The 14,520-nt window shown below is 43.8% G+C and overlaps 1 protein-coding gene across 2 annotated transcripts in view; it reads left to right on the plus strand.

Annotated features, from left to right (window-relative positions):
- GFPT1 (glutamine--fructose-6-phosphate transaminase 1) overlaps positions 1-14,149 on the plus strand; it is a 58,263-nt gene extending 44,114 nt beyond the window's left edge. For both annotated transcript variants that reach the window (XM_069766569.1, XM_069766571.1), the window contains 10 exons: positions 2,858-3,021; positions 4,815-4,910; positions 5,504-5,601; positions 9,077-9,197; positions 9,448-9,605; positions 9,734-9,848; positions 9,941-10,068; positions 11,440-11,607; positions 11,692-11,853; positions 11,970-14,149. In XM_069766569.1, the coding sequence (XP_069622670.1) occupies positions 2,858-3,021; positions 4,815-4,910; positions 5,504-5,601; positions 9,077-9,197; positions 9,448-9,605; positions 9,734-9,848; positions 9,941-10,068; positions 11,440-11,607; positions 11,692-11,853; positions 11,970-12,014 (1,255 nt within the window). In that variant the 3' untranslated portion in view covers positions 12,015-14,149. The remainder of the gene's footprint in view (positions 1-2,857; positions 3,022-4,814; positions 4,911-5,503; positions 5,602-9,076; positions 9,198-9,447; positions 9,606-9,733; positions 9,849-9,940; positions 10,069-11,439; positions 11,608-11,691; positions 11,854-11,969) is intronic.
- Positions 14,150-14,520: the final 371 nt, after the last annotated feature.

The raw sequence follows: 14,520 nt of genomic DNA on the forward strand, positions 1-14,520 counted from the left end.
TTATTCAGCGACCAACGATCTCCCAGCAGGGGCCTGATCGTTGGTCGCTGTCACACATAACGATTTCATTAACGATATCGTTGCTACGTCACAAATAGCAACGATATCGTTAACAATATCGTTATGTGTGAAGGTACCTTTAAGTGATCTCAAAACCCCTAAGACCAGTATATGTGCATCCAGATCTGATCTTCTGTGCAGGGCTGCTCACAAAATTCACAATTTTCAGATGTGCTCTTCATACCTGTTTGCTAGACCTGGAGCTAATGCACCAAGCTAACAGTCAGTTCACATACCCTGGTGATTTTGGCCTGATAACATGCACAGAAGTTGACACAAATGGGTTTGAATGGCTATTAAATGTAACATCCTCACCTGTGACCTGTTTGCTTGTAATCAGTGTATGTGCATAAAAGCTGTGTGAGTTACTGGGATCCAGATAGACTCTTGCATCTTTCATCCAGCCACTGATGTTTCTGGTTTGTGAGTCAAGGAGAAAGCAAAATAATTGTCAATGGATCTACAGGAAAAGGTATTTGAACTGTGTAAAACAGGAAAAGGATGCAAAAAGATATCCAAGGAATTGATAAAGCCAGTCAGCAGCGTGGAAAATCAGGGGCTCTGTAAAAACAAAACCACGGTCAGGTAGACCAACAAAAATGTCGTCCACAACAGCCAGGACAATTGTTCGGGATGCAAAGAAAAATCCACAAAGAACATCAGCTGAAATACAGGACTCTCTGAAAACTAGCGGTGTGGCTGTTTCAAGATGCACAATAAGGAGGCACTTGAAGAAAAATGGGCTGCATGGTCGAGTCGCCAGAAGAAAGCTGTTACTGTGCAAATGCCACAAAGTATCTCACCTACAATGCGCAAAATGGCACAGAGACAAGGTACAAGGTAATTTGGAGTGATGAGACCAAAATTTAACTTTTTGGCCATAACCATAAAAGTTACATTTGAAGGGAGGTCAACAAGGCCTAAGATGAAAGGAACACCATTCCTACTGTAAAGCACGGAGGTGGATCGCTGATGTTTTGGGGATGTGTGAGCTACAAAGGCACAGGAAGCTTGGTCAAAGTTGAAGGAAAGATGAATGGAGCACATTATGAGCAAATACTGGAGGCAAATTTGCAATCAGCAGCCCGGAAGCTGCGCATGATACGTACTTGGACATTCCAACATGACAACGATCCAAAACACAAGGCCAAGTTGACCTGTCATTGGCTACATCAGAACAAAGTGAAGGTTCTGGAGTGGCCATCTCAGTCTCCTGACCTCAATATCATTGAGCCACTCTGTGGAGATCTCAAGCGCACAGTTCATGCTAGACAGCCCAGGAATTTACAGGAACTGGAGTCTTTTTGCCAAGAAGAGTGGGCAGCCTTACCATCAAAGAAAATAAAAACCCTCCTACACAACTACCAAGAAAGACTTCAAGCTGTCATTGATGTTAGAGGGGGCAATACACTGTATTAGGAAATGGGGTATGTGAACTTTTGATCAGGGTCATTTGGATGTTTTGGGTTGTCATTACGATTTAAAAAGAGAAAACACAGTAGTTTGACAATAAATGGCTTCACCCAACCACTAACCATGAGTGGAGAAAAAGTTTTGGTGTTATCATTCATATTCTCTGAAAAAAGGCCAAAAAACAAAAATTCTGCCAGGGTATGTAAACTGAGCACCACTGTACAGGGCCCTGTGTGAAAAAGTGATTGCCTCCTAAACCTAACTGGTTGGGCCACCCTTCGCAACAACTGCAATCAAGCATTTGCGATAACTGGCAATAAGTCTTATACAACGATCTGGAGAAATTTGGCCCACCTCCACTTTGCAGAATTGTTGTAATTCGGCGACATTGGAGTCTTTCCGAGCATGAACCGCCTATTTAAGGTCATGCCACAGAATCTCAATCGGATTCAGGTTAGGACTTTGACTAGGCCACTCCAAAGTCTTAATTTTGTCTTTCACCGGAGCAAAGGAGCCTAGACCGGCCCTGAAACACAGTCCCAGATCGTTAGCTCTCCTCCACCAAACTTTACAGCTTTTAGGCAGGTAATGTTCTTCTGGCATTCACCAAACCCAGATTGGTCCATCAGGTGCCAGATAGACAAGCTTGACCCGTCTCTCCTCAAAACACTTTTCTACTACTCTTGAGTCTAGTTGCGGCATTACACTACTTTATCTGACGTTTGGAATTGTCCTTGGTGATGTAAGGCTTACATGCAGTTGCTCAGCCATGGAAATCCATGGTATGTACACAGTTTTTGAGCTGATGAGGAGGTTCGGCGTCTTTATTTATGGAGTCAGCAGAGCATTGGTGACTTCTATCACTGTCCCTCAGCACTCAGTGACCCCTGCTCTGTAACATTACGTGGTCTGCGCTACATGGCTGAGTTGCTGTGGTTCCTTCCTTTTTTTTTTTTCTATAATACCAGTCACAGGTAATGGTGGATTATTTTGGAGGGAAGACATTCCATGATCTTAGTTGTCGATGTCCAGTTACAGGACCGTGCTGGTATCAGTGACCTCATTCTGTCAGCCGTGTTAGTAAAGGCAGACTGCATAACGAGGAGCTGGATTTACACTCCTGTGGCAAGGGGTCTGAATGAGGACTCCGAATTCAATCATTGATGTGTGTCCCAATACTTCTTGTTTATATAGTATATCTGCCCATTTTGAGATTCAAAATCCCACCATGATTGCATTATCATGCCAGAAACATGTGTATTCTCAGATGTACATGTGATGTTCTTCGGGGATCCGTGCTTGCAAAGTTTGTTTTAAAATGGGCTCTACTGAATGCTCCCATAATGTGAGGCCCGATAAACCCACACGATGCTTTGTATTGCAGTGCTGTGATTGAACACACCAACAGGGTCATCTACCTTGAAGACGATGATGTGGCTGCTGTTGTGGACGGCCGTCTCTCTATCCATCGCATTAAGAGAAGTGCCGGAGATCACCCAGCACGCGCCATTCAGACTCTGCAGATGGAGCTGCAGCAGATCATGAAGGGTAAGTGTCAGGCTGGTGCTGCTTGTGTGATGATCTAAGGGTCTTGCACAAACCTTATACTTGGCAAGGATACTTATGATCCTTGGGATCATCTGACCATTCTATTGCTCAGATTTTCAAACACTAAAATGGTTTGCTTAGGTTTTTCTCAAAAGTCTGTAGTCACTCTGATTTCAGACCTGTAAATCCTCCCATTGTGCGCACTGCGCGTCGTGAGGACTCACTGATTCTGGCAGCAAGATCAAGAGGTCATGTAACTGCAAATATGCAGTATGCATACCACCAGCCACATACCAACTAGACTTGCGCAGCCTCTTGTAATGAGCGAGGTTGTGCACCTCTAGTTGGAATGTGTCCGCGAGTATGTATATTCCATACTGGTGGCCACATGATTGCACAGTCTCGCCGCCGGTACCGGTGAATATTAACAAAGCGCCCTGCACGTGATTTGAGGATTCACACATCTGCAGTCACAGAGTGGAAACCCCTTTTAAAGAGGATCTACCGACTCTCTTGACATGTTTAGTAAATGCTTGTATACGGCATTGTATACGGCATAAAATTCTGGAGCATCATTTCTGAGAGTGCTTTCACATTGCGTTCAGGAACTTGTTCGTTGGTCCCGTCAGGGCTTTCGTCCGAACCCCCCGCAAAATGGGGGTTAAGATGTGTGCACGGAAGGGCCACAGATGATACTGGTGCTGGCCAAGTGAACGTGTGCGTTTTTGGGGGCGTATACACCTACAGGAGACGTGCACTCAGATATAGTAGACCAGTGTCTGGGTGTCCATCTCCAGTAGGCGTATAATCCTGAAGATGATGCACGGCAGAGCGCACATTCACTCTGTCTGCACCATTATAGTCTAGGGTCCTGTTAGCGCATACATCCCAATCCCGTTTTGTGGGGTATTTGGGACCCATAAACGTGCAGATAAGAGCATTGCACCATTCCTGTCATTCCTTCTATAAATTTATGAATAAATTGACAACAGGGTGTTACCATTCCACTTGTCAAAGGGGTACGTCCCTATAAGTGATGCTTGCTGCGCTGATTGGACGTTATACTGTGGAGGATCGCTACCTATCTGGTCACACTCGGGGTATGTGCATATGGGTCAGTTTTTTATGCAGATTCTGTCTGGAACCCGCCTGAAGAATCACCAAACACAATGAACATCTGCACAACTCGTCGCTTTAATGCTTCTTTTAACGGTTTCAGGTTTTAAAAGCCATGAAGTAGCTAAAAGAAGGGACCTGACCATTTTTCTGGAGACTTCTGCTTTTGAAGCTTTCACTACGTTACATATAAATTTATACGCCGTTGCAACTATGCTCCCTAAAATAGACATGTCAGGAGAGCTGACAGATTATTTAAAGGTTAACAAAACATGAACTATTAGATGTTCCATCACACTTGTCCGATGACATAATCATAAGGCGAAAAGGTTAGACCTGTGCATAGAGGCGAGTCTCCATCAGAAGGCGTGTACCTTTAAGGGAGCCATTGTAACCTGCTGAGAGGGTCTGAACGGGCGTGGTGGTGAGAGGCAAGAATGAGGTGCAGCACAATAGGGTGTGATGTCAAAGGCTATAAAATGAGAGGATAGCAGTGATCCTGGCAGACGTGCAGGTGTCGGGCCACAAGTCTGAAGGAGCGATTTATATCTTTCCAGGTGAGTGCAGGATGGATGACTGCAGTTGCAGCACTGAAGATGGAATGAGAAGCATTAGAAGGCGCGATGTTCACAAGATAATGACTACTAACGGATTACATCTTCTTGTTTGATTAACAGGCAACTTCAGCTCTTTCATGCAGAAAGAAATCTTCGAGCAGCCAGAGTCGGTAGTCAACACCATGAGAGGACGAGTGAACTTTGATGACCTAACAGGTAAATCCAGCTGACTGTTGTATTCATATAGAGTTATTTTCATGATGTGAAATTATTTTAGTTAGACAGCATGAAAATAATCAAATTTGCAATTGACTTACCTTTTCTATCTGTTGTCATTCTCCTGCAATGAGAGCTTTTATCTTACATAGTGTATAGCTTGTGTAGTTACATTCCAGGAGAGGAGTTAACTCCTAGCATTCCAGTCTACTCTCTCCAGCTCATTGATATCTGTATAGCAGTTAACTACTAACTCCTCCTCAGCTTCTGACCAAGCTGCTATTATCAGTCCTGCATTATTGTAATCCTTAACCCCAGCAGTTTCCATAACAGTTCTCCTTATTATGGCTCTAATTTTCCCCAGCCTTGTGCTTGTTCAAATGCATTGTTATCTCTGTATGTAATATAGTGATAACAATCTAAACAGCAAAACATTGACAGAAGGAAACTGACCAGAATGGTCACTCAAGAAGTGGTGAACTCTCGACTGATGGATTGCCTATCTGTATCTCTAGGTGCTACACCCTGCCTCTTTAGCATATTCCAATAATCCTAATAGAAACCCATGTACAATGATAACTCTGTTTTTGCAGTGAATTTGGGAGGTTTGAAGGATCACCTTAAAGAAATCCAGAGATGCCGACGACTCATCCTCATCGCTTGTGGGACAAGTTACCATGCTGGAGTGGCTGTGAGTATTAGGATTTATGGGCTAAATCTTGTCTAGTTGTAATTCATTTTGTATTTTAAATATTAAAATGCGATTTATTATAGAAGTCTTAATGCTGAATTATAATTAATTTTGGCAGAGGTGCAGCATGTACCATTGGAGCCAGCAATGGCTTAATAATTTACTGCACTCTGCACATTTATTGTAAGGCCGGAGTCACACTACCGTATAACACGACTATGTGATAAAACCTCGCCTAGCACTCGGACCAGTGTTATATTATGGGGCAGCTCAGATCTCCGATTATTTTCTCATGCCGATTCGGATGAGAAGACAATCGCAGCATGTTGAGTAGTAGCGAGACTCGGCTCACTTGCACCCATACAAGTCTGTGGGTGCGAGTGAAACATCGCACTGCACTCGGATGTCATCCAAGTGCATTCTGATGAAGGAGATGGAGAAATGACTTTGTTCGTCTCCTCCGTACCTGTGCTGTGATGCCCTCATGCCAGAAGATTGAAGCACAGAGGACTGACTCGCAGGACTGTGGAGTCGGAGCCCATTTTGGTGGTGTCAGAGTCTGTGTCATGGAAATTGAGGAGTTTGAGGTTTGGCTTACCGACTCCACAGGCCTGCTGACTCTGATCACGCTCGTAGCAGAGCTGGACCGAGTGTCACTAGCACATCGCACCCGCTGCTCTCGCATGAGATGTCATACGCTAGTCTGTTTCCAGCCAAATACACGGCACAGGCTGCAAACCAAACCTTTGCCCTCTGCCTGCACCATACCAATAAACGTGCCAGGCAGTAGACACTGTTTGGTTCCATACAGGTGAAGTTTGTGGATTGTCCTGTGCATCATCGCATTTGCTGCAAAACGCGCGACACGCTGCAACCCAAGTTTACACCGTCCTTACACCTGCTGAATGCACTCAGAGGCTTGTACCCCCTTTTGTGCTTATGGGGGTATTCAGATGCCCTCTGCTTAGTTAGATGACCACCACCGTACAAGGGTACAGATTGAAGTGCAATTTATGCCTGGCCATTCTGGTTGCAGCACAAAAGCCGCCTGGATCTTACTTGCACTATGTTACAGCACTTTTACTTGGGTTTAAACATCACCATAGACATAATGGTTTCACAGTAGTTGTTTGTTCCCAGTTTAAGGTAGATAGAAGTCAAATGAATTCAACGAATAGCCCAACATGTTGATCCAGAGTACAGTGATAACCCCTAAGGCAGATGCCAACTGCCACATATTGGGGGGAAAAATTCCTTCCCGACTCCATACTGCAATCAGACTAGTTCCTTGGATTAACGCCCCATCACAGAATCTAGTGCCAATAACTAGTAATATAATATTTATCAAGAAAGGCGTCCAGATTCTTGACATTTTGCAGTGAATTAACCATTACAACATCATGTGGCAGAGAGTTCCATAGTCTCGCTGCTTTTAGTGATTATGATGAAACCTTCTTTCCTCCAGATGCCCCCTTTGTCCCCCTCGCAGGCCTAAGTGTAAAAAGATCATTAGAAAGGTCTTTGTACTGTCCCCTCATATATTTATACATTGTAGTTAGATCGCCCCTAAGACTTCGCTTTTCCTAACTGAATAGCCCCAAGTGTAATAACCTATCTTGGTATTGCAGACCCCCCAGTCCTCTAATAACCTTGGTCGCTCTTCTCTGCACCCGCTCCAGTTCAGCTATGTCTTTCTTATACACTGGTATCCAAAATTGTACACCATATTCTAAGTGTGGCCTCAATAGTGACTTGTATAGAGGCACAACTCTGTTCTCCTCATGAGCATCTATGCCTCTTTTCATGCATTATTTTATTTGCCTTGGCAGCAGCTGCCTGGCACTGGTCACTAAAGTTGTTTGTCATCCACCCATACACCCAGGTCTCTCACTGACCGTTTTACCCAGTGTTTTACTATTTAGTACATAAAATGTAGAATTATTTCCTCTGCCCAAGTGCATGACCTTACATGATATACATTAAACTTTAATTGCCATTCTCCAGCCCAAGCCTTCAGCTTGCATAAATCCCTCTAATATCAAATTATCCTCCTCTGTATTGATTACCCTGCAGCATTTTGTGTCATCTGCCAAGATTGAAATTCTAAATGAATGTGTTTAAAAAGAAGAGGGTCCATTACTGACCGCTGTGGTATCCCACTGCTAATGGGAAATCCTTTTTAATTAGCATCATTTAATGGCATGCAGATAGGTGATAAAAGGCTGATTGCTGAGGATTCACACTGCTGGGACTCCCACCGATCACTAATGGGGGGGTTTTACAGTCAGGACTGAAAGGAGACGTGAGCGTTTACATGCATGCGCCTCTCAAGTCATTGTTTCTAGTGATCCATGGTTGGCTCCCAGAAAACAGAACTTTCTTAGCCATCCTGTGGATGGGTGATAAATATCCGTTCTGGTGGAGACCCCCTTTTAGGATATAAAAGCTGAGCTCTAGTGTTGAACGTACAACTAAATAATGCAATATTAAAGTGCTGGTAGGACAAGGACTTGTCGTCAGGTCTATGGATTAATACATAGGAAAGGGGTTAATCCTATTTTGGTTTGCTGAAAATATTTTTTATTGGCAACCAGTTGAATTTTGCGGTCTGTTTCCACCCTAAGTTAATACTTTCAGTTCAGCGCTCTGTAATGTGTCTCATATTGTGTGCAGCATTTAGGGTCTATATACTGCACGTACAGATTGCACCCTGCCCCTTATATTTCTGTGTGCAAAACTTTGGCCCCGATTCATTAACTGGAATGTGTCATCAGAAAATGACCTAATGTTTCAATAAATAATTGTAAAATACATTTAACACAAAAACTGATCTAGTTTTCCGTATTACAGTCTTTAGTAAAAATACAAATTCTAGATATTGCACTTTTCACACTGGGCTTTTTAGACCCTTAATTTCCTTTTTCAGGAAATACCATTAGCCACAATGATCACCCTGACTCTAGCTTTCGTATTGACGCATCTAATGAGCGTGTGCAAAGGTAATTGTGAATGGAAGGGGCACGGGGTCAGCTGTGACCAAGCCTATTGTCAGTGGTGGATCCTGTGTCATCAGCTGTGCACAGAGGTGTTACTTGTCATTGTAATCCTGCCTCTGATGATAAGGAAACTGCTGAAAATTCTATCTGAAAAGATTAGCAGCAAGAGACTAAAAAAAATCCCAGTGATCAGAATGAAAATTGCACCATTACTGAGATAATACATGGATTAATTGGGGCCACTTATGTGGTTTTAGCTGCTGACATTGGTAAACCACAGCAGTCTGCACGTTGATGCAGTTTTCGGCCACATCCTGTGCATAAGTCGGCCATGATCTGGCCTCAGGAGGTGAACTTAACCTTTTATAGTGCAAACTTCAGAGCCAAAATGGTACATGGGGTGCAGCACGGGTCGGGGGTAGACTTCTAGGATCCATTGAGGATAGTCCTTGCTGACGGACAATCTCCTCTCCCCACAGACTCGGCAGATTTTAGAAGAGCTGACGGAACTGCCGGTCATGGTGGAGCTGGCCAGTGACTTTTTGGACAGGAACACCCCAGTCTTCCGAGATGATGTGTGCTTTTTCATTAGTCAGTCCGGTAAGTGGATCACTTAATGGTTACTCTTTTCTATTTTCCTGTATAGAGAATTATTTGCTGAATGTCATGCATTGGAAAATGTCTCTGCACTGATGGGCAGATGTCCTACTTGGGAAAATGGGTGACAGCCATAATGGCCACCAGAGTGGTCGGTGTCCCTAGTTCATCCATAGCCTCTTGAGATCTAGATAGATAACCTATTATATATATTTTTTTATTTTGTGCTTTACAACCTACCGTTTTTCCACAGGAGAGACCGCAGACACCTTACTTGCGCTGCGTTACTGCAAAGAACGTGGTGCCCTGACTGTAGGCATCACAAATACTGTTGGCAGTTCCATCTCACGGGAGACCGATTGTGGGGTTCACATTAATGCCGGACCTGAGATCGGTGTGGCCAGCACAAAGGTGAGATCATTTTATGGGGGCTCTGGTCCCATCTCGTATGCACAGTGCGGTGTCCTCCATCCTGTGGAAGGGGTCTTCTAACCTGTGGATCAGGTTTCATGTGTACTAACCCAGTTCTCTCTCTTCAGGCATATACTAGCCAGTTTGTGGCACTCGTCATGTTTGCACTCATGGTTTGTGATGACCGCATATCCATGCAGGACAGACGTAAGCAGATTATGCACGGCCTGAAGATGTTACCAGGTAAGTTAGACCCTCGCCCACGCCAGAGATTGGGGTGATCACACTGAGCCGCTCTGTCTGCTTTCCCGGACTAATCTCCTTCTATTGCTCAGATAACATTAAAGAAGTCCTGAGCCTCGATGACGAGATCCAGAAGCTGGCGGCTGAGCTGTACCAGCAGAAGTCTGTCCTCATTATGGGGCGCGGATATCACTATGCCACCTGCTTAGAAGGAGCCCTGGTAGGTGGAGTTGTCACCCCGGATCATCTGAGGCACCGGTGGTGGTTTTTTATTTATTTATTTTTTAATTCATGCATGTGGGATTATAAAACAAAATTTTGCAATTGGATTTTATTGAAAATTTTTCACCATTCAGTGTTCATAATTTTCAAGGAGAAAGCCTATTTTTTTTTTTTTTTTGGTTTGTTTTGTTCTGGGGACTGTGCTCAGAAATGGAGGGGGGAAAAAAAATAGGATAAACATTACAAACTCTCCCGTCAGAACGAATATGGTAACTCATTCTGCAGCCACTAAGGCCTCCTTCACACATCCGTGTTTCCAGTACATATGGTATCCGTTTTTTTCACGCATACCACCTGTACCCATTATTATGGTGCTTTGCACATGTCCAATACAAGTCTGTGGATTCGTGAAAAACACATTTGACACAGATGGCATCCACGTGCCATCGAAGTTTAACATTGCCGAGCAAAGGAGAACCTTTGTAAAAAATTTTTTTTTTTTCATCCATACCTGGATAAACACCGATGGAAAAAAATGGACACACAGATGACAAACTGATCCAAAACACTGACATCGTTAGCGTTTTTTTTTCACTTAGGCCAGAGAAGGCAAATGGTGCAACATTTTTAATGAAGCCTAACTGCAAAATTAATTTTTAGTTCTGAAATACATGCATTTAAGAAAAAGAAAATACAAAAAAGTGGATGATCCCTTTAGGGGAAATGATCCTACAACACTAGATCACTATACAGAAATGACGTTCTTGCATACAGCTGCTGTATTGGGTCAGGCATTGTTCGGATAGTCCTGTGTTGCCATATTTACCGGTTTCTACGATTCTTTATTATCCAAGAGCTTTTGCCGTCTTCTTTTTGATCCTTTAAAGGGAACCTGTCACCTGAATTTGGCGGGACTGGTTTTGGGTCATATGGGCGGAGTTTTCAGGTGTTTGATTCACCCTTTCCTTACCTGCTGGCTGCATGCAGGCTGCAATATTGGATTGAAGTTCATTCTCTGTCCTCCATAGTACACGCCTGCACAAGGCAAGATTGCTTTGCGCAGGCGTGTACTATGGAGGACAGAGAATGAACTTCAATCCAATATTGCAGCCAGCATGCAGCCAGCGGGTAAGGAAAGGGTGAATCAAACACCTGAAAACTCCGCCCATATGACCCAAAACCAGTCCCGCCAAATTCAGGTGACAGAGTCCCTTTAAGTAAAATGCGCTTTTGCAATACTTCTTTAAAACCTCCTTTAGCAGATTTCCCCTCTGTTGTGCTGTGCGTGTCCCCCTGCTTTAGTTGCCCACTTGTACCTGGAGGCTTTCATACAAGGGGATATAATACATTCGTTTTTTACTCCCTGCAGAAAATTAAGGAAATCACATACATGCATTCAGAAGGGATCCTGGCCGGAGAGCTGAAGCACGGCCCGCTGGCTCTGGTTGACAAACTTATGCCGGTTATAATGATCATCGTGCGAGATCACGCCTACACCAAGTGCCAAAATGCTCTACAGCAGGTGGTGGCACGACAGGTAGGTCCGAGGCCAAAAAAAACGGGAAGACTGACCTACGTATTAATGTACGTTTTCACATGATTTCACCATCTTTCCATCCAGGGTCGGCCTGTAGTGATCTGTGACAAAGAGGACACAGAAACCATTAACACAATCAAGCGCACAATAAAGGTACCGCACACAGTGGACTGTCTCCAAGGAATCCTCAGTGTGATCCCCTTGCAGCTCCTCGCCTTCCATCTCGCCGTGCTCAGGGGATATGACGTGAGTTATATTTTTATTTCTGCATTGTTGGGACATGAAGATATGTAGATGTGTTCTGAGATATCCATGTTATAAAGTGGGGCCCGTTGTTAATCTAATGCGCTCTTTTCCTGTAGGTGGATTGTCCTAGAAACTTGGCCAAGTCGGTGACCGTAGAATAATCCTCAGCAGTCGCAACAGAAGACACTATATTTCTAAAAGTTTTATTTTAATTTGTTTTTTTTTATCCTAATTTTTACTTTTATATTTATGTTTCTTTGTTTGTTTTTTTTTTTTTTTGCCGTTTTCGATCCATTGGTAGTTTTCTCGCTGCACCTTGTAAATGATGCGGGGCAGAATATTGTAGAATCATAGTTTATTGTGATCACGACCTGTAGAGTAGTCATTCCCTCCAGCTGCAGTAACCGGGACAGAGGTCTGGTGATTTGGAGCGACTCCTGTCATGCCAAGTTTTGCACTTTATAACTCTGTCTGTTTACTCTATGGTCACCCCAACATAGACATGGCCTGTGATGAGCCAATGCGCTCACATAAGGCGTCTTCGAAAAATATGTTCGAGTCCCTGCGCTGTTCGACAGCCGCAACACATGCAGCCGCAGGGACTGGAACATATTATTCGAGCACACCAGAGTCACTCGGTGAGCACGTTCTCTCATCACTGGCTACGAGGCCTTGTCCTGTCCTTGCACACAGCCAGGCCCCTTATGAATTGTTGTAAGACGCGGTCACGCAAGTGGTTACATCACTCAGCCAGCGTCAGGTCTTGCATGGAAGGACTAGGAGCAACCTGTGCATCGGGAGTCATGTGTCTTCTGTAAATCATGAGAATACTGGAGCCAGTCACCATTTTACCGTAATAGAAGAAATCTCCCCCTCCTAATATTCCAGGAGAACAGGGCTTCACATTACACATTGGTTCAGACAATCAGTCTGGTTCATATTCCTGCCTTATCGATGATTTTTTTTTTTTTTTTTTCGGAGTTTTTGTTTCTCGTCAGTCTTTGCTGGACAGACTGCAATCCCACCTGCGGCTTCACTCTCCGGTGACCCAGCAGGGGGCATGGGATCTAGATCCTCAATGGTTCTTCTATACCTTTTGTTGGTTTAGCAGATAATGAAATGACCGTTTTCCACATGTCTGATGTGGTCTGATCCTCGGCTTCGCTCAGAATAATTGGCCTTTTATCTTCACCTTCTATTTATATACATAAATCATAGAAACTACCTTTTTACACCGATAGTTTACGTTGCAGTAAAGGGGTTGTCTGGGCATCCAAGATTGATGCATCCATACGATTAGTCATCGATAGCTGATGGGTGGGGGTCCGACACTCAGCACCACCACCCATTAGCTGTTCGCTCTGCAGACGGCCGGATGTAAATTGTCCGAATATGGAACAGCACGCCCGTGTAGTGTCCTGCGGAGCTGCTGTTCTCTATCTGGGTCATCGATATTCCATGGCCAGACGACCCCTTTAAGGGCTTGTCCTGGAACCACCACGGACATCCAGAATTAAGTAACTGTGAAATTGTCCTTTCTGACAGCCTGTTAAGGTCTCTCGTTTGGAAGCCGTATGTAAGGTGCGATTGGGCGCCAATGCTGCGTCTGGCGCGTCTGACGAAGGCTGAATTCTGTAAAGTGCACACATTTCTCACATGTGATGTCGCTATGCCTTTCGGTGGCACATTAAAAGGGGCTGTACAAGTGTGGAACAGGGGTCCATTTTCTTTAATTTGCAAACAGCGCCACTATTGTATGTTGGCTCGGTCTGGTATTGCGGCTCATCCCAATTCAAGTGAATGAGGCAAAGTGGCAATATTTGACGCAGCTCAAAACAAAACCAAAACCGACCCTTTTTTTCCCCCATCTTCCAAAAACGTATCTTTGTTCCATGCACCTTCCCAACCATGTACAGGCAGACTCCCTAAGATTTGAAATGAAGGCTTTTTGAGACCTACGTGCACTACTAGAGATGAACATGTATAGGAAAGACAATGTGACTTTTTTTTCTATGTTTTTTTTTTTTTTTTTTTTCTTCACGTCCCCTTTTTTTTGTTTTTAAATCTTTATCTGTTTTGTATTGGAGATGAGACGTTGGTACTTTAATGTTGAATGTGTGTTGTCTTATTTTATGTTCTATTTTAACTGGAAAGAAATGTCAAAGTTTCCATTAGATGGAAAAATGCTGTTCTCGTCAAAGAAGTTTACAAAGGACCAAAGATGCGTACAGTGCTTGTAAAAACACTTGGATTCTGTGAAACAATAAACATTTGGACATGTACATGCATTTACCTATCTTTTTAGTCTGTGTCTGCTTTAGTAATGAAGGGATTTCGGGACAAGCACTTGTGACACAAGCTGGTTTATTGGGTCCTCAGGAATGTTGCACTGCAATTCCAGCTGACGGTCTGTAGGTGGCACTGTCGCTATTGCAGTTTATATCACGAGTTTGGACATATTTATCTTTAGTAAAACCCCCACATAGTTGGCAACAGGTTACACATTGCGTCACACTGTACATGTAATGAAGGCCTTAATTTGACTTGCTCACAAGAATAAAATACTCTGCTTCAAAAACGCAATAATCACAGCATATCTGTGCGTGACGTCTACCAGTGAAAAGCCCAACATATGATCACAGAGTGATCCCTTCAGCAATAAACCTA

The sequence above is a fragment of the Ranitomeya imitator genome, chromosome 4 (assembly GCF_032444005.1).
Source record: "Ranitomeya imitator isolate aRanImi1 chromosome 4, aRanImi1.pri, whole genome shotgun sequence".
Taxonomy (NCBI): Eukaryota; Metazoa; Chordata; class Amphibia; order Anura; family Dendrobatidae; genus Ranitomeya; species Ranitomeya imitator.